Below are 20,556 nucleotides of genomic sequence, written 5' to 3'. Positions count from 1 at the left end.
CTAATAATAATTTCCAGGTTTTTATTTATCCTGTGTATTTGGTTGCGTATTATTTTTCTTAAGGAGTGCTCATTTCTAGTAAGTAACTTTTTGCAAGGGACTGATTGTATATGAGACACGGTTTTCCATTCTGTTAGCTCTGTGGAAGTCAAACAGGCATTTGCTTCTCAAAGCCATTTATGCATAAGTGTCCCCACCTCCCACCCCATCCCTGACTATATCCAGCTCTTACCAGTTCATTATGTACCAATGCATGGTATCTCAGCGCCTACCCGCATGCATACGAGTCCTTTTATATCCGGAGTCCTTGAGGACATTAGTGATTATAGTCGTCACTCAAATGATACTTGTGTCCTGGCCATTTGGACATTGTTGCACTGTACTTCACTGAGTCGTTGAAGGACTGTGCTTACTTGTTCATTGGCCATACAGCTGGGAGGGGAAGTCATCTTGGGGTGTGGATTTGCGTCTCATGGGGAGGGCCACAAGCCCATTTTTCCTTCCTGTCCCATCACCTTGCCTCCCAGTTGGCCCTGCTTACACTGGAGGAACGCACAGGAGGAACACAGATGCAAAGAGGACACGACCTTGTGTGTGGTTGGCAGGTTGAGTAGGTAGAATAAGGTGAAGTGAATAGCCAAGAGTACATCAGTTGTTCTCGTGACGCTTTCATACCAGCTTTTCTTTTCCCTTAAGCATCACAGCAAGGATGCAGACAGTGGGGTACGTTCCTCCCTTCTGAGAGTTGAGGCCTCTGCGACACAACACTGACTTTCCTGCTCGGTGCCTCCCTGCTGTTTGAAACAGTGTCAGAACTCAGACTGTCATCTTACCCCTCGGTTCACTGACTTTTGCTCAGTCTTCCCACCTCTTGTCTCATCTTGTCATTTCAGCATCACAGTTGTGACAAAAAGCATGGCAGAGCTAAATGTGATTTCAGGACTTGTGCTATACTCCTCAGCTGAAAATTTGAGCACAAGAGGTGGTTTTTAGGTCTTTAGCCTGATCTCAACTCGTGGCTATACTTTATCTTGAATTTGATTTTATTATTTTTTTACGTAAGTTTTACTTTCAGCAAGGGCTTGAACCCACGACTGTGAGATCAAGACTCGCGTGCTCCACCCGCTGACCCAGCCATACACCCCTACATACTCTAGTAGTTTTTTTTTAAAAGATTTTATTTATTATTTATTTGGCAGAGAGAGATCACAAGTAGGCAGAGAGGCAGGCAGAGAGAGAGGAGGAAGCAGGCTCCCCGCTGAGCAGAGAGCCCGGTGCGGGACTCGATCCCAGGACCCTGAGATCATGACCTGAGCTGAAGGCAGCGGCTTAACCCACTGAGCCACCCAGGCGCCCTCTCTAATAGTTTAAAAGGATAGTTCTCAGCGATTGTTTTTGTGGACCTCACTTTTCAGTGTACTGTGTGTCTGTGGGACCCAGGTTTTCAGGTGCAGGATATTGGACCTTACTTAGAAACCCACTTCACTTATTCGGTTTATATTAAAGCTCATTCGTGGTGGTAGTAGAACACTACTGGTAGTAAGAGGGTAGTGCACAGGAACTGAATGTTGACCGTTTGTCCGTTAGTTTTTTTTTTTTGTTGTTGTTGTTTTGTTTTGTTTTTTTGTCTGTTAGTTTCGTAAGGGTATAGATACTAACTCATTTAGCCTCTACAGCAACCGTGAGTGGTCAGTATTAGTATTACTGTCACATCCGTGATACTCACGAGTAAGTAAACTGAGTCACAAAGAGGCGAGAATTATCTGCTGGAGGTCCTCACCCTTGAGAGGTAGTTTTGCAAAGGCTAGGTATATAATTGTTGGACATTATTTTCTGTCAAAACCCGGAAGGAATTGCATCTTACAGTGTACCATTTGTCCAAAGCCATTCTTTGTAGGTTACCTTTTTTCTTTCATTTCTGGCAGCTTGTATGACTTTTGTCTCCAGCGTTGTGACCTCTCACCTCAACCCGCCTCCGTGTGGGCCCGACCTCCTCTGTTTTGTGAGATGCTCTCTGGGTGCTGTGCGTGTGGCTGAGGCTGGTGATGATAAGCTTTGCTGTTGGGAGGCCCCTGGCTGGCCTCTTACTCTGGGGAATTCCCACTGTTTGGGATCTGCTCTTAGGCTACTCAGATTTTCCATAAGTATCTTCCATCTTCCTGCTTGCAGAGTGCTGACTGGACTGTCAGAGCTCTGGGGTCGTAAGAGACAAGAGGGTTTGGGAGCCTCTGCCTTCTGTGTGGAAACACTTAACTCCATCTCAGTTCGTGCCCACATTCATCTGCGCACTTTGTTCCCCGGTGCAGGGGCCTGAGGCTGAGTGTTGTCAGAGAAGCCTGTGGTATTCTGTGGATAGAGTGGCTTAGAGCATGAGGAAGGGACTGAGAATTTACTGCCTCCTAAGTACAGACTTGCGGTCCATTTACCTGTTTTTTAATACCATCTGTGCTTCTGTGTGCTCCCAATTCCTGGGTCATTGGGGGCACTTCTGCATTGTAGTGAATCTGGTTACTTCCTGACTTTTGCCAATTTAAAATTCATTTTTCTTGTGTCCCATCGATTTCCTCTTAAGCTTCAAAACTTTTTGTTGGCACGGCTCCCGCAGTGTTTTCTTTATCCATCATCATGATTTTATAAATTTTTTTAAAAATCCCTGTACTCTGGAGGCGCCTAGGTGGCTCAGTCAGTTAAGCAAGTGTCCAACTCTTGGTTTTGGATCAGGTCATGATCTCAGGGTTGTGCATGCAGTAGGGAATCTCCTTGGGACTCTCCCCAGAGAGGGCTTACTCAGCCCCTCCCCCCACATGCACATATGCCCACACACACAGACACTCTCTCTCAAATCCTTAAAATTAAAAAAAAAAAAAAAGTCCCTTGGAGCACCTAGGTAGCTCAGTAGATTAAAGCCTCTGCCTTCAGCTCAAGTCATGATCCCAGGGTCTTGGGATGGAGCCCCGCAACAGGCTCTCTGCTCAGCAGGGGACCTGCTTCCTCCTCTCTCTCTGCCTATTTGTGATCTTTGTCTGTCAAACAAACAAACAAATAAATAAATAAATAAAAATCCCTTTACTCTGGTTTGATTTTTTTTTTTTTTTAAAGATTTTATTTATTATTTGACAGAGAGAGAGATCACAAGAAGTCAAAGAGGCAGGCAGAGAGAGAGGAGGAAGCAGGCTCGCTACTGAGCAGAGAGCCCGATGCGGGGCTCGATCCCAGGACCTTGAGCTCATGACCTGAGCCGAAGGCAGAGGCTTTAACCCACTGAGCCACCCAGGCGCCCTGGTTTAATGTTATTTAGGAGGCACTGAAAATCCAGTTTCAGAATTTTTTTTTTTTTAATCTGGATGTCCTTATTGTGAATTTGCATATTTTTACTGTGAAATCCCAGTATATCTATAAAGACCTGTGCATATTTAATACATCAGAGATTTATGTGAGTTAATCACTGGATTATATTCCATTAGGAGATTTACTGCTGCCATAGAGTTCAGTATTTATTGTATATGCTATGTATGCATCAAGCTTTTTTACCCAGTTCATTTTGTATTTATTTAAGTGGATAACCTTTCTTCCCTTCTTCTTCCTTCCTTCCTTCCTTCCTTTCTTTGAGAGAGAGAGACAGCCAGAGAGGGAACACAAGCAGGGGCAGTGGGAGAGGGAGAAGCAGACTTTCCATTGAGCAGGGAACCTGATATAGGGCTTGATGCCAGGACCCCAGGATCATGACTTGAGCCAAAGACAGATGCTTAATGACTGAGCCACCTAGGCGCCCCAACCTTTTTTTTTTTTTTTTTTAATTTATTTATTTGAGACAGTGTCTGCATGGTAATGAGCTGGGGGACGAGCAGAGAGCAGCAGACTCCCTGCTGAGCCAGAATTTCCCCCCAACCAACACCACCCCCCATGGGTGGTGGATCCCACCCAACATGGGGCTCGATCCCAGGACCCTGAAATCATGACCTGAGCTGAAATCAAAAGGTGGACACTTGGGCACCTGGGTGGCTCAGTGGGTTAAGCTTCTGCCTTCAGCTCAGGTCATGATCTCAGGGTCCTGGGATCGAGTCCCGCATCTGGCTCTCTGCTTGGCAGGGAACCTGCTTCCTCCCCTCTCTCTCTGCCTGCCTCTCTACCTACTTATGATCTCGGTTTGTCAAATAAATAAAATCTTAAAAAAAAAAAAAAAAAGATGGGCACTTAACTGACTAAGCCACCCAGGCGTCCCTAAACCTTTCTTATTGCACAATTTGCTTTGCAGTTGGGCAGTTTAGATCTAGATTTTGTGGGTGAGGATATTTATACACAGTCTAAACTCATTGTTTACTAGATTCCTGTTTTTTACTGGAAGAATCTTTGGGGATTAGGTTAACTAGTATATTTGGTGAATTTGATCTCTCATGGCTGATTTGATCTTGTGTTGAGAGATGTTGCTCCAGGATGAATTTCATTGATTGGCTTTGTCTTTTCAAATTTAGGAAAGTGATACTTATCACAGGATACAAGTCTAAAAATTCATATACTACAAGTAAAAGTTAGTGATTGTGAGGTCATAAGCAGGATTCAGATATGTGCAGTCATTAAAATAATAGGACATGGGGTGCTTGGTGGCTCAGTTGTTAAGCATCTTCCTTGGGGTTGGGTTGTGATCCCAGGGTCCTGGGATGGAGCTCCCTGCTTGGTGGGAAGATTGCTTCTCCCTCTCCCACTCCCCCTGCTTGTGTTCCCTCTTTCACTATGTCTCTGTCAAATAAATAAATAAAACCTTTAAAAAAAATGATAGGACACTAACTTTAGAAACATGGTAAGAAGTACAGGGGAGAGGACTTTGTTTATTCACTCAAACTGCAGTGAAGTGATTTATTAAAATAGTCTCCTGAATTCAGAAATAAATTTAGGTTGTTCTTTATACACATCCAGCATTGAAATGCCTCCCATCAGAACTAGGGCAACATGTCCCCAGTGACCGGAAATCCCCTTAAAGTGTGTGTGTGTTTATATTACTGTTTCCTTTGTTCACATACCTCTTCTGAATCACGTACATGGTTCAGCACAAATGCAGCCTTCAGTCTTGTTGGGGGGAAGGCAAGAAAGAAACCAGTTTAAAATTATAATTGCTTTGGAGTTCTTTTAAATCAGATTGTGGAAATCTACTGTCATCTTTTTTATGACTGCATTATATTTCATCATAAAGATGTACTAAATTAGAATCCAGTAATCCAGTTAACCTTTTATTTTATTTTTTTAAAGATTTATTTATTTATTTGACAGAAAGAGATCACAAGTAGGCAGAGAAGCAGGCATAGAGAGAGGAGGAAGCAGGCTCTCCGCCGAGCAGAGAGCTGGATGTGGGGCTCCATCCCAGGACTCTGGGATCATGACCTGAGCTGAAGGCAGAGGCCCCACTGAGCTACCCAGGCGCCCCTCCAGATAACCTTTTAAAAAACTTCCCCAGTTGTCTGAGGATAGACGTATTGGAATAGGTCTTCATGACCTCAGGAAATTTAAATCAACAACCTACTCAGAAAGAAGATTAATTTTTACAGTGTGACCTATTTGCTCTGATAATAAGTTCTCTAAAGCAATCTTTTCTTGGGGTTATTCAAAGCTCAGTGAGAGATAGAATGGAAGACGATGCATTTTAAGGTGTTAGAAATTTGGGGGTTTGGATGAGACAGACCTGAGGTCATATCCCAGCTGTGTTATAAACAATCCACGCTGGTGACTGGGTATATCAACTTCACTGATTGTGTTTATTTTATAGAACCTGTAAAGCAAAAAATGATGAGACAGTACTTTGAAAAGTTACTGGCTTTATTTTTCTTAGATATGGGGTAGAAACAAATGTATGGCTTTGAAAACCTAAAGATTGGGGGGGGTGTAATGACTACACCTAATAATGTAAGTGCAGTTCACTAATTCACTGACCAGAGACAGCTGAAACAACAGGATGTAGAAGCAGAAAAGGGCCGAGGGGTGGAGAAAGGCAGACAGGCCCCCTGAAAGCCTGACATGGGCCAGCAAGCAGTAAACTGATGTGGGGCCCTTAAGATTGGGAGTTGCTGCTGCCTAGGTGTTCCTGTGATTGGAAAAGAGGGAAAGGGGTGGTGCTGAGCATGTTCTCCTCTGGGTTTGATTTGTTTTTTAAGATGTATTTATTTCTTTCACAAAGAAAAGCAAGTGTGCAGGGGCAATGTGGAGAGAGAAAGAGAGCCTCTCCCCGCAGACTTCCTGCTGAGCGAGGAGCCTGACATGGGACTCAGTCCCATGACCCATAAGATCATGACCGGAGCCAAAACCAAAAGTTGGAGGCTTACCTGACTGAACCACCGCAGCACCCAGTCCTCTGCTATTTTCAAAGATTCCCAGGAACTGGGGTGACAGCAGTAGTAAGAAAGCCAACTAGATTTTGACTGGAGATGGTTTTCTTATTCAACTTGAGTTGATACGTAAGAGAATGGCTCTGGTAAGATTGGACCCAACCTTGGGCGCCTGGGTAGCTCAGTGGGTTAAGCCTCTGCCTTCAGCTCAGGTCATGATCTCAGGGTCCTGGGATCAAGTCCCGTATCAGGCTCTCTGCTCTGTAGGGAGACTACTTCCCTTCCTCTCTCCCTACTTGTGATTTCTCTGTCAAATAAATAAATAAATAAATCTTAAAAAAAAAAATTTGGACCCAATCTTGAAAATCCTATTTCTCCAGCCGGAGTGGGTGGAGGTAACTGTAGGTGAGTGGCGAGTGTGCCATTTGGATATGAGTGGTGGCACAGTGCTGTTGAACCACCCTGCTGGCAAAGGGTACCTCAATCCCCCGAAGGCCCTTTTCACTGCTTCCTTTACTGACAGAGAGATAGAGATGGGAAGTGCTTGGCTCTAGTCTTATACATTTGTGTGTTTTTTGTTTTGTTTTGTTTTGTTTTTTGTTTTTTAATTGCCTGGTATTTCAATAACAGACTTTGATTAAGGACATATAGGAATGGCTAGTTCTTCAGAATTAAGGATGAAATTTAAAGAGTTTTGAAACTAAGGAAAGAGTAAATTACAGGATAGAAAAAAAAAGAGGATCTACAAATTTTTTTTTAGGTCGAAGGAGATTTTGGGGGCTCTATATTGATTTTTTTTAAAAACTCCCCCCAATATAATCTTTTTTTAACTTAGGGGAGTTATGCATATCTGAAAATGAAAGAAGACTTGTTTCTAAAGAGGCTTGGAGTAAACTGCAGCAGTATTTTCCAAAGGCTCCCGAGTTTCCAAGTTACAGAGAATGCTGTTCCCAGTGCAAGGTACTGAATGTGGTGCTGCCTCCTGGGGAAATCACATGCCGCCTCCCTGGATTGACTTTCCCCGGGAATTGACATTGTACTTCTGTGGGGGGAGTAGGGAGGAGGCATGTCCTGTGCTGTCAGGGGGTGGTTGATTGCTTCTTGTTTCATTCTCTTACAGATTTTAGAAAGAGAAGGGGAAGAAAATGAAGCCTTACATAAGATGATTGCAAATGAGCAAAAGACTTCTCTTCCAAATTTGTTCCAGGATAAGAACAGACCGTGTCTCAGTAACTGGCCAGAGGTATAGTGATCCCCATAAAGTAGGATAGAATTTATTTTAACCTTTTAAAGGCACTTTGCAAATTCCTAATGAACTGTTTGGGAACAACCCAGAGCGCCTCTAATTCTCATTGTTTAGTTGTTTAATTGGAGGGCTTAGCATTTTTTGGCAGAGAGCTATATTTGCATTATATGTATAAATCTTAAAACAGGAGAACGATAGCATATGGGAAAACATTTTCCCTAAAGATGTAGGTGAGTTAATGGACATTTGTGTGTGATTCTCTTGTTCCAGGAAACGGATGTTCTATACATTGTGTCACAATTCTTCGTAGAAGAATGGCGGAAGTTTGTTAGGTACGGCCCCAAATTTGCTATTTCCTTTTCATTTGTTGTTGATTCTGCTATTTTTAACAATTAGTAGGGGCTCCTGGGTGGCTCAGTCAGTTAAGCGTCTCCCTTCAGCGCAGGCTGTGATTCCAGGCTCCTGGGATCGAGCCCCACATCGGCTCCCTGCTCAGCCAGGAGCCTGCTTCTTCCTCGCCTTCTGCCTGCCACTCTGCCTACTTGTACTCTCTCTAGCTCTCTGTCAAATAAATAAATAAAATCTTTAAAAAAAAAAAAAAAAAAGAATTAATGGATTCTGATCACAGTACCTTCAATGGTTACTTTTTTAGCATGTACTAAAATTTTCTTTTGTTGACAATTAAATACATTACAGATGTAAAAATAATTATCTTAAACCTCTTGAGTGGTTGTGGTAGTGATGTATATTGATCCTCCTTGTCTCGCTTGAGTAGAAAACCTACAAGATGTAGTCCTGTGTCGTCGGTTGGAAACAGCGCTCTTCTGTGCCCCCACGGGGGGCTCATGTTTACATTTGCTTCCATGACCAAAGAAGATTCTAAACTGTGAGTTTCTTCTCCTCATGTAATTTTTCTAGTGATTAATAATGAATACTTAGGTAATTTTTATCTGACACAAGCAGTGTATATGAAGGATCTAGGCCTTTGTTGAAATGTGGGGTTTGTCCTTTCAAAAGCTCCACTAGAGTGAGCACTCCCCTTTAAAAAGGGGGTGTGGGGGTGGGCAAGACTGCTTCCATAGAGCAGGCGAGAATCTGCCTGAAGCTGCCGTGCTCTTTGTGTCTACCTTGTCCTTCCCAGAGCCCCAGTCTTCTTCTCCCAAGCTGCCAGTTCCAGTACTGCCTCTGGTTTACCTCTTCCAGCATCCAGTAATCACCAGGGGCTTGCTGGTCCTCGTTTTTCCTGCAGCCACCGGGCTTCTGCAAACAGATGAGGAGGAAGGCACTGTGACACCAGAGCAGAGCTACTGGGCTGGTCATTTGCAATTCTGGGGTCTTAAAGTCAAAATTTTTGTCCCACTCACTCTTCAAGTGCTTCCAAAAGGACTCATGTCTGAAATTTACCCATGATATTGCCATTTTATCTTTTCAAAGAATTAAAAACTATGTAAGAGAACATAGAATGCCTCTGATATTGCTTATAAACTGTGAACATTGGAACACATACATAATCATTCCTTTGGGACTAAGAGTAGAGGTGGGGAGTTTACTATTCATGTTAATACTTTCACATCATTTAGGGAAGCTTATAGTTATTAACTTTTCTTTCTATGGGGTACCTGGGTGGCTCAGTGGGTTAAGCCTCTATCTTCAGCTCAGGTCATGATCTCAGGGTCCTGGGATCGAGCCCCGCATCAGGCTCTCTGCTCAGCAGGGAGCCTGCTTCCCCTCTCTCTCTGCCTGCCTCTCTGCCTACTTGTGATCTCTGTCTGTCAAATAAATAAATAAAATCTTTTAAAAAATAATTTTTCTTTCTATGTTCTTCCCTCTTTTTTTCCTTCCTTCCTCTATGCAGGTGGTGTTGTAAATGCTAGACATCAGGAGGATAACTGTAATAATAGAGCTGTGTGTACCAGGCAACTTAAATATTAAACAATTCAAATAAAACTGAAGGCCCCTCAGTCTTACTCTTTCTTCCCTTCCTCCCTCCCTTTGTTCTGTGTACATCCATCTTGGGCCTGAAGTTGAGGGTTACCTTGCTCTGAAAGTACTATTTACAAAGTAATATTTTGCTTATTTGAAAATGGGTTTTACAAACGGACATCATACGGTATTTATCCTTCATTTGGTTTCAGTTTTTGAGATTTAGACTTGCAAGAACTGTTGATCCCTGTAATGTGAATCTTGAGTTTCACTGCTCTAACACTCCCCTTGTATGAGGTTTACTGCTGTTCTTTGTTGAGGATGATGTATCTTTTTCTTCTTAACTTTTCTGTATTAAATACTGGTCTTAGTGATTTGGCGATTTGGGTTTAGGAGACTAATGGATTATTTTAATTCTCTTAATTTCCATGTGTCTTAAGGCATGTTGTGTTTTTTTGCACAGTATAGCTCTCATATGGCCCAGTGAGTGGCAGATGATACAAAAGCTCTTTGTCGTGGATCATGTAATTAAAATCACAAGAACTGAAGTAGGAGATGCAAACCCTTCAGAAACACAGTATGTTTCTGAGCCAAGTAAGTTTTCATATTTGTTCGTATAGTTAACACTTGACATTTTAAGAGAGGGAAGGAGAGTGTGTCACTGTTGTATTCCCTATTTAAAATTAACAATCAAAAATAAAATTAAATTAATGATCATGTATTCAGGTCTAAACAAATACACCCAAGGTGGGAATTATTCTATACCCCTCTCATTATTTGTATGTTTCCTAGTTGATAGTAAGTGAATTTCCTTACTGGTATTATTAATATACAATAATTAATGGGAATTAAGGGTAATGGTTATTTAATGAATGTTCACTGGTAACTTTTTGCTGTGTGTTTATAGTTTTTTGGTTCTTTTACAGTTATTCCCCAACTACTTCTGTTCTTTTTGTTTTTTAGAACTCTGTCCAGAATGCAGAGAGGGCTTATTGTGTCAACAGCAGCGGGACCTACGTGAATATACTCAGGCCACCATCTATGTTCATAAAGTTGTGGATAACAAAAAGGTACCAGTCCCTCTCGTGGCCGTGACTAGTAATGATCAAGTTGGCTTTTTGATTGGCTGATAGATTTTCACTAGAGCCTGCCTAAGATTACATTTTTATTTCCTTGGAGCTAGAGCATAAGAATTCATACTGGATAAGAATTCAAGATGAATACTTACGGGATTATATGTGGATTTAGTCAGTTATTGATTTGATACACAAAAAATTATTGAATGTCAGCTGTGTTCCAGGTATGGGCTTGGTGTGGAGGGAATACAGTGGTACAGAAGAGAGACCAGGGACCTACCCTCAAAAATATTTGTACCTATTACGGAAGATCAAGAACAAACCCAGAAAGTGTGATGGTTGAGTATGGCAGGAAGATCCTGAACATAACCTCCTCCCAGGATACAGTAAATCTATAGCTATATATGGATTAATTACATCTGGAAGAACTTGAGAACTAGCTAAACAGCTGCTCCACAAAGGATAAAGAGGTCGCATCAGGATGGGTAGGAGAAGCAGACATATTATCTCACCAAAATCACCATCCCCAGCACAGCCGTCCATCATGGGGAGGGATCTCACGATGTGGACTCCTTCCTGAGGAAAGAAGGGTTTGTGGCACACATCAGGTCCCCCTGGGACCTACTCTTGGGACCTACACCAGAGCAAGCAGTTCTCCAAATGTCTGGCTTTGAAACCAAGGGGACTTCCATCCGGGAGAATCACACGGCTGTAGAGAATGGAGATGGTGCTTCTCAGACCTGGTCCTGTGCTGGCTGACTTACTCTGGGACCCCATGCAAAGGCAGCAGTTTGCAAAACGCCTCGATCATATGTGAAGGGGATTCATTTGCTCATCTTAAAGCATCTGCCAAAGGGGTTAAAGCTTGTTGGGACTCCCTTCAGGGACTGGAGCCGCGGGGGCAGGGGCGCACCATTTAAAAATTCTCCACCTTGCTCATGCCCACACTGGTGGGCTGTTTTGTACTCTCTAACATGCTAGTGTGCTGTGCACTTGTTGCAGACTACCACATCCCCAGCTCCCTGGGGCACTGGGTTCTTGTGGCCATAGGGGATTGCATTTCTGGGCCCATGGGTCTAAAACAGACCATTTGACAGATACCATAGATGTCGGAAGTTAAACAGTGAGGTTCAGTGCTTAAACTGGGCCACCCGCTTGAGAATTGGAGAGACTGTTTCACCTAACAAATGGTCAGGCAAAAAGAGGAAACACAGGAATAGGTTCCAAAATGAAAGAATAAGGTAAAACCCCCAAATCAAAACCATAACAAAACAGACCTAAGTAATTTACCTAACAAGGTGTTCAAAGTAATGGTCATAAAAATGCTCACAGAATTTGGGAGAATATGGATGAACACAGAGGAACATTTCATTCAACAAAGAGAGAGAAAATATTTAAAAGGACCAAACAGAAGTCACAGAGCTAAAGAAGGCAGTAACTGATCTGAAAAATACACTAGAGGATTTCAACAGGAGACCAGATCAAGCAGAAGGAAAATAAGCAGTCTGGAAGAGAGCCGTAGAACTGAGCCAGAGCAGTAAAATGAAAAAAAGTTTTTTATTTTGTTTTTGTTAAGTAGGCTGCATGCTCAGTGTGGAGCCCAGTGTGGGGCTTGAATTCATAACCCTGAAATCAAGATGTGAGCTAAGATTTAGAGTTGGATGTTTAACCTACTGAGCTACCCAAGCATCCCAAAGGAAAAAGAATTTTAAAATATGAAACCAGCTTAAGGGACCTATGGCACAACAACATTCATCTTATATTAGTCCCAGAAGAGGGAAGAGAGAAATGGGCAGGAAACTTCCTTGGAGAAATAATGGCTGAAAATTTCCGTAATCTGGGGGAGGAAACAGACACCTGGATCCAGAGAGCCTGGAGAGTTCCAAACATAATGAACCCAAAAAGTCCCACCCCACCACACATCAGAATTACAATGTCAGAAGTAGAGAATCTTACATGTAGTAAGGGAAAAACAACTTGTTTTATATAAGGGAACCTCTGTAAGACTTACCAACACAGAAATCATGCCAGAAGGGAGTGGTAATGACATCTAAAGGGCTAAAAGGAAAACACTTGTAACCAGGAGCACTCTGCCTGGCAAGGATATCATTCAGAGTTAAAGGAACAATAATTTTGCAGATAAGCAAAAGTTAAAGAAGTTCATCACTACTAAACCAGCCCTCTGGGGAATACTAATGGGACTTCTTAAGGTGAATAGAAAGTGTACCAATTAGTAATAAGAAAACGTGACAGTAAACATCTCACTGGTAAACGTAAATATATAAAAAGAAAGTGGATTAATCACGTACAAAGCTAGTCTGAATATTAAAGTCCTACTAATAATGAGTATGACTGCAAGAATTAGTTTAAGGATTAAAAAATGTAGAAAATCATTGGAGGATTACAAGAAGACAATTGTAGAATGTGATTAAGTTTAACTTGCTGTCAATTTAAAATATATGGGTATTATATGTAAGTTGTTAGTGTGAGCCTTAATGTTAACCAAAAGCAAAAAACTATCATATATACACAAAAAATGAGAACAAACTAAGCAAAGTCATCAAACCACAAGGGAGGAAAGCAAGAGAAGGAACAGAAAGGAACTAGAAAACAATCAAATTGGCAATAAGTATATGTACCTATTAATAATGTAAATGGACTAAATTCTCCAATCAAAATAGTAGCTGAATAAATTAAAAGAAAGAACAGCAGCCATCTCCCATCCATATGTTGCCTATAAGAGACTCCTGTCAGGTGTAAGGACATACACAGATGAGAAGTAAAGGGATGGAGGAACCTGTTTCATGCAAATGGAAACCAGTAGAAAGCTATGTATATAGAGAAAAGAGATTTTAAAACAAAGACTGTAATAAAAGACAAGGATGGACATGACATAATGATAAAGGAGTCATTCCATCAAGAGCTTTAAACATTTGTGAATGTGCACCCAACATAAGAATACCTAAACATGGAGCGCCTGGGTGGCTCAGTCAGTTAAGTGTCTGTCCTGAGGTCCAGGCCAGCATCAGGCTTCCTGCCTAGCACTCTCCCACTCCCCCTGCTCATGCACTCACTCGCATGTGGGCTACTCGCTTGCTCTCCTGTCAGAATCTTAAGGAACATACACTGTGATCAAGTGGGAATTATTCCAGGGATGGAAGGATGGCTCATCTGCAAATCAGTCACCATGATGTAGTACATTAATAAAACGGATAAAATCATGATCCTCTCCATAGGTGCAGAAAAGGGTTTAACAGAATTCAGTCTCCATTTGTTTATTTCATGAAGTTGGAGAGCACAAAAATTAAAATATAAAAAAATCAGTTGCAGAGCACCTGCTTAGCTCAGTCCTAGAGCATGTGACTCTTGATCTCAGAGTTGTGAGTTCAAACCCAACCTTGGACATATTACTGAAACAACAACAACAAAAAATTAGTTGCATTTTTATACAACTAGCATGACATATCAGAAATTAAGGAAATAATATCCTTTACAGTTCCATCAAAAAGAAGAAAATACAGGGTGCCTAGGTGGTTCGTTTGGTTAAGTGCCTTCCTTTGGCTCAGGTCGGAGTCTTGGGATTGAGCCATCCATCCAGCTCCTCCTCCCTCTGCTCTCCCCACTCCCTGTTCATTCTCTATTTGTCCTAACGAAAGTCTTTTTAAAAAACCAAAAAACTCAGGAATAAATTTAACCAAGGAGATAAAAGATCTATACATTGGAAACTATGAGACTGTTAAAATTGAAGAAGACACAAATAAATGGCAAGGTCTTCCTTGGTAACGAATTGGAAAAATACTGTAAAAATGTCAGTATTACCTAAAGCAGTCTACAGATTCAGTGCCATCCCTGTCAAAATCACAATGGCTTTTTTTTTTCTTTTTTGCAGAAATAGAACAAAAACAACCTAAAATTAGTATGGAACCACAATAGCTCTTTAACAGCCAAAATAGTCTTGAGAAAGAAGGAAAAAGCTAAAGGCAGCACTTTGTAATTTCAAACTGTGTTACAAAGCTACACTAACCAAAACAGTATGGTATGGGTGTAAAAACAAGACACTTTGATCAGTAGAATAAACCCAAGCATTTTTGGTCAAGTATTTTACCACAGACGAGGCTAGAATATATAGTGGGGAAGGAACAGTCTCTTTAGTAAATGGTGCTGGGTAAAGTGGACAGCCACATGGAAAAGTATGAAAGTGGACCACTGTCTCCCATCTCACACAACAATCAACTCAAAATGGATTAAAGACTTGAATGTTGGTCCATAAACCATAAAGCTCCTGAAAGAAAAAAGGCAGCAAGCTCTCTGATATCCCTTATAGTGATACTTTTTTTTGATGGATTCCAAAGTCAACAAAATAAAAAATCAATAAATGGGACCATATCAGTCTGAAACCTTCTGCACAGTGAAGGAAACCATCAACAGCCTACTGCATGGGAGAAAGTATTTGCAAATCATATCTAAAGAACTCTGACAGTGCAAAATTGGATTAAAAAAATTGGCAGAAAATCTGAATAGACATTTTTCCAAAGAAGGAATACAGATGGCCAACATCCTTGTGAAAAGAAACTTAGCATCACTATCAACAGGGAATGCAGCTCTAAACCACAATGAGTGATCACCTCACACCAGTCAGAATGGCTACTAAACAAGAAAGAAGCATTTGTGAGCACGTGGAGAAAAAGGGAACTCTTATGCACTATTGGTGGGAGTGTAAATTTGGTGCAGTCACTATGGAAAACAGGATGGAGGTTCCTTGAATTACCATATGATCCAGCAGTTAAGCTTCTGAGTATTTATCCATGGAAAACAAAAGCAGTGAGTCTACAAGATACATGTGCCCCTGTGTTCACTGCACCATTATTTGCAATAGCCAAAATGGAGGTAACCTAAGTGTTCGTTGATAGATGAATGGAAAGCGAAATTGTATTTGTGTACCCAATGGAATACTATTCAGCCATTAAAAAAATAACAAAGTCTTGCCATTTGTGACCACATGGAATGATCTTGAGGGTAGGGTGCACACGACATAAAGTCAGACAGAAATACCGTATGATTTCACTTGTATATAGAATCTAAAAAACAAAACAAAACTCCTCGATACAGAGAATAGATTTGTCATTGCCGGAGGTTGGTGGAGGAGAATGAGTGAAAAGGGTGAAGGGGATCAAGGGACGGAAACTACCAGCTGTAAAATAAGTCACGGGTCTATAGGGTATGTAATGTGTGTGTATGGTGGTGGCTATAGTTAATAGTAATTATATTGCAAATTTGAAAGTTGTTTAAAAAGTAACAAGAGTTCTCTAATCACCAAAAAATAATTTCTGTAACTTTATATGGTGGCAAGCATGAGCGAGCATTATTTTCGTGTTCATTTCACAATCCATACAAATGTCACATCACTGCTTTGTACACCTGAAATTGATAGTGTTGTATATTATATTTCTGTTTAAAAATGATCTAGAACATCCAATCAAAAAAATAAGAATAAATTCATAAAGTGATTACACAGGAATGAGTGTTTTTTTTTTTGTTTTTTTAAAGATTTTATTTATTTATTTGACAGAGAGAGATCACAAGTAGGCAGAGAGGCAGGCAGAGAGAGAGAGAGGAGGAAGCAGGCTCCCTGCTGAGCAGAGAGCCCGATATGGGACTCGATCCCAGGATCCTGAGATCATGACCTGAGCCGAAGGCAGCGGCTTAACCCACTGAGCCATCCAGGCGCCCAGGAATGAGTGTTTTTGAAGGAAATGTAGCCGGGTGAAGTGGGAGACTGGTGAAGGTGGAGGTGCCAGTGTTAGATGGGAGATGGTCAAGAAACAGGTCTTAGAGGAGTTGTTAACCTGAGTGTCCACTGCAGAGGTCCAGCCTGTGAAGGGTACCTCATGTGCTTAAGCGGTAGAGTGAGTCGTGTGTAGAACCGCCCTGTCCGGTAGAACTTACTGCAGCAATAGGGACGTTCTGTGTCTTCACTGGATGCTGGGGGAGCCAGTAGCCACGTGTGACTGTGGCTAAGGTGATTAAGGAACTGAATTTTTAATTTATTTCAATTTAAACAGCCACATGTATCCGCTGGCCACCATAGGGGGCAGCACTAGTCTAAAGTGAGGTCTTCTTCCAACGAAGGATGGTGATAACGGAGCACTAGACAAATCCTGTCACATTTTATACATCATACCAAGGACTTGGGCTTTTATTCTGAGTATAGCTGTAAGCCATTGGGGAGGTGCAGTTAAGGTCATAGTGTGAATGAATTTATGCTTTAAAGAGGTGACCCTGGCCGCTGTGTTTTGAGTTGGCAAGGGCAGAACAGGAATAAGGAAGGCCAGTTTAGAGCCTCTTGCCCTGATCTCTTTAAGAGTAGATGAAGGAAGACAGACTTGGCTGTATTTTGGGAGCAGGGGTGTTAAGACTTAATGCGAATTGGATTTGGAGCGTTTCTGTTATATTAGGGGTGGCTCTTAGGTAGATCCTGACCTAGATCTCTGGGTATGTCATTAATTTGATTCCAGGATTTGGGGAATTAGAGACCAAACTACATTTTATTTGACGGTCGTTACCAAACACGTTGTTTTAGGAGAGTGATTTACCGATTATGCTCTTAAGGTCTTGGGTTCCTCATTCGCTGAGAAAGTGCAGCTAACCGGCATGGATTTCTGTGTTTACTCGAAAAATTTAAGTCTTTTGTGGCTATTAGTCCATGTCTACATTGGTATCTTTAAAAAATATCCAGGGATGCCTCCGTGGCTCAGTCTGTTGAACGTCTGTCTTTGGCCTCAGGTCATGATCTCGGGGTCCTCAGATCAAGTCCTGGCTTGGGCTCCTTGCTCAGTGGGAAGTCTGCCTCTCTTTCTCTGCCTGATGCTCCCTGCTTGTGCTTTCTCTCTCTCTCTCTCTCTGACAAATAAATAAAAAAAATATTTTTTTTAAAAACGTAATAAAAAATTAAAAATCCAGCTTACCTAAATTTTAATACTTATTTTGAGTTTTATAACAGTATTTCATAAGGTAAAAGAGCATTTCCTTCATGCTTCCTTTTCTTGGTCTTCAGGAAATATTGTGGCTCCCACTGTCTGAATGGTTTGACAGTCCCCCTGCTAGGGAAAATTTAGAGCATCTTTGAACTTCTGCAAAAATCACGTCATTGTAAAAGTCCAACAGTAATAATTCTTCTGCAGATACTGCTTACGTTTATGGTGACCACATTTTACATGAGTAAAGCCTAGGATAGAAACAAACATGTTAAAAGAGCACAGGAAGAAAACCAGCAATCACACTTTGAAATAAAATAGAGAAGACCTACAAAAAAAAAACAAAAAAACAAAAAAACAACCCAGCAATCACACTTTGAAATAAAATAGAGAAGACCTACACACAAAAAAAAAAAAAAAAAAAAAAAAACCCAGCAATCACACTTTAAATAAAATAGAGAAGACCTACACCAAAAAAAAAAAAAAAAAAACAGCAATCACACTTTGAAATAAAATAGAGAAGACCTACACACACACACCAAAAAAAAGAGCACAGGAAGCAGCCCTTGAGTCTTGGTCCTCTGTCGGTTCTGTTATCCGCCCCCACCCATTGATAAGCACCTCCCATAGCCTGCCCTGCAAGGTCTGACCCTCTTCTCTCTGTGATTGCATTCAGGTGATGAAGGATTCAGCTCCGGAGCTGAATGTGAGTAGTTCCGAAACAGAGGAGGATAAAGAAGAAGCTAAACCAGATGGAGAAAAAGATCCAGATTTTAATCAAGTATGTGTGAAGCTGATTTTTATTGTCCTACCTTCCGCTGTTCTGAAAGCAGCCAGTCCAGGTCCCCAAACATGGAATGTTTGTCCTCAACTCCCTTTGTTTGCCCTTTCTTTAGTTCCTTGGTGCGCATTCGCAGCCCTGATTTCTCTCAAAAAGCCATGAGCTACGTTATTCCTGGATTAATAATGCATTTGTTACTATTCAGTAAGAAAGGTTAAAATACAATACAATGATTAAATCTTCTGCTGGAAAAGAAGCTAAAATGGGATCTGTATCTTGGTTTGTTATTTAATCATGGATTTTTTAAGTATGAAAAATTAACCCACTTTACCTCATTACAAACAAAACGTGCTATGGCTTTATTAATGGAGTCTATGGAAGAGGTTTCTGTGTCTCTTAAAGTGTTAATCAAATGACCAGGCCAGCATTCATCTTTCCTATTTCATTATGATAAATTTAATTTTTTCCACCTCAGATCATCTGTCTGCTTTCTGTGTATTTTTTTTTTTATAAATTTCTAGCCCACTTGTTTGGTTGCTTGATTATATTCATAGTGTTTTTGGAGAAAAGTAACTTAAGAACAGGAGATAACATGGGGATAGAGTTGATACATGGTATAGGTAAGTTTCAGCTTCTCAAAAAGTCAGACCACAGTGTTTAGGGTATTCTATGGATACCTTCAATTCATGGGATGTCTACTCTAATTTGAGTTTAGGTTTTGTTTTTGTTTTTTTCCAAGTTTAAACAGATGAGGCATGTGATTTCTTTCTTTACCACTTAAGTGCACTAAAACTAGTCAAATTACAATGAACCTCCTCCCTGAAGGAGGGAAGGTGTTCCAGGGGCCTCTGCTGCATCTGTGCTGTTAAAGAGCACAGTTCCCTGTGCTTGTTGGGCCATCGGTACACACTGATACTGTCACTTCCTTTTCAACATTAAGAAGGTCTGAAAAGCCCTCTTGACTTGAATTTTCGTCTCCCTGAGGTAAACTTTACTCATAGTTTTTCAGCCAGTACAGAGAGATAACCCACATTTGTTTTCCCTGGCTTGTTGGATCTCCTTCGACACTCACTGTGAGCACCTATGAGAAAGGACAAAATCGGGCACTGGGTGCATCCCCCACCGACCGTGATCTGCCCCTCAAATCCCTGCTTCACTTAGTCAGCACCGGTGGGCCCTGTGCATCAGAACATACCAAACCTAGACATTTTACAGGAACGCAGACTGAGTTTTGACAGGACATCATAAGTACTGTGCTTGTTCACATGTTGTAGGTGTAGGCCTTATATTTCTTGGGGTGGTTTTCGAGATGCTCTCTTTTTTTTTAATTTTTTAAATTTTTTTTATTAACAATAACGTATTATTAGCCCCAGGGGTACAGGTCTGTGAATCATCAGGCTTACACACTTCCCAGCACTCACCATAGCACATACCTTCCCCAGTGTCCATAACCCCACCACCCTCTCCCTACCCCTCTTCCCCCTGAGATGCTTTCTTGATTGGAGTTGGCAAACAGAGCTTTCTGGTCAGCTTCTAACCATGTTTGTCATCAGCTCTTCTCATGGCCCCATGGCCTCAGACCATCCATCTTGCAAGGCACAGATCCCCAAACTGGTCTGTTGGCTCGTTTCAGATGCTACATTCAAATCACGTGGGTGTTGGGGGCTGAGCACATCCACCGACTTAGGACACTGCTGCCTTACATTGCTTGGCTGGCAGTGAGATACTATTTCAGTGATTATGTCTTGGAAGTATGGTTTAATAATCAGTTAGAAATCTCATCTTTTTTCCAAGTCTGTTATCACTGACTCATTTTCTGTTCTTCTGGTAAATTTTGTAAATTGCTTTGTAAAGCTTGATATGTATGTTAATACTGCCCTTAGCTTCTGTTACTTTAGGCTTTGCTTTTTAGCCTGAGTTATTTAGAAAACCCTTTATATTTTCAAGTGATTGAGATTTTTGGGAACCCGGGGTTTTTTTGAATGTCTAGTTTTATTCATTGTGGTTATAACCACAGCAATTTTTAAAGAGTGCATATAGAATTACTCTTCTCAGTTGTGGATGACAACAGATTTCATATTTACAAATATGTTAGGGAATGATGGGAAACCTTGCCTTTTATGCTGTAATTTCTTTTATATATACATTATAATTTTCTTTTGTCTTCCCTCTCCTTGTTTGGATATTGTAATACTCTAGAATGTTTTAAATATTTTATCCCTCAAAAAAAATCTCAAGTGTG

At 41.2% G+C, this 20,556-nt stretch overlaps 1 protein-coding gene across 8 annotated transcripts in view; it reads left to right on the top strand.

Annotated features, from left to right (window-relative positions):
• USP48 (ubiquitin specific peptidase 48) overlaps nucleotides 1-20,556 on the top strand; it is a 95,770-nt gene that overhangs the window by 61,705 nt on the left and 13,509 nt on the right. For all 8 annotated transcript variants that reach the window (XM_082684579.1, XM_082684578.1, XM_082684585.1 and 5 more), the window contains 7 exons: nucleotides 7,150-7,274; nucleotides 7,435-7,557; nucleotides 7,831-7,892; nucleotides 8,336-8,446; nucleotides 9,947-10,077; nucleotides 10,447-10,553; nucleotides 18,210-18,314. In XM_082684579.1, the coding sequence (XP_082540705.1) occupies nucleotides 7,150-7,274; nucleotides 7,435-7,557; nucleotides 7,831-7,892; nucleotides 8,336-8,446; nucleotides 9,947-10,077; nucleotides 10,447-10,553; nucleotides 18,210-18,314 (764 nt within the window). The remainder of the gene's footprint in view (nucleotides 1-7,149; nucleotides 7,275-7,434; nucleotides 7,558-7,830; nucleotides 7,893-8,335; nucleotides 8,447-9,946; nucleotides 10,078-10,446; nucleotides 10,554-18,209; nucleotides 18,315-20,556) is intronic.

Source organism: Mustela nivalis (assembly GCF_964662115.1).
Source record: "Mustela nivalis genome assembly, chromosome: 10".
NCBI classification, from domain to species: domain Eukaryota; kingdom Metazoa; phylum Chordata; class Mammalia; order Carnivora; family Mustelidae; genus Mustela; species Mustela nivalis.
This window is presented reverse-complemented; position numbering and strand designations above follow the sequence as displayed.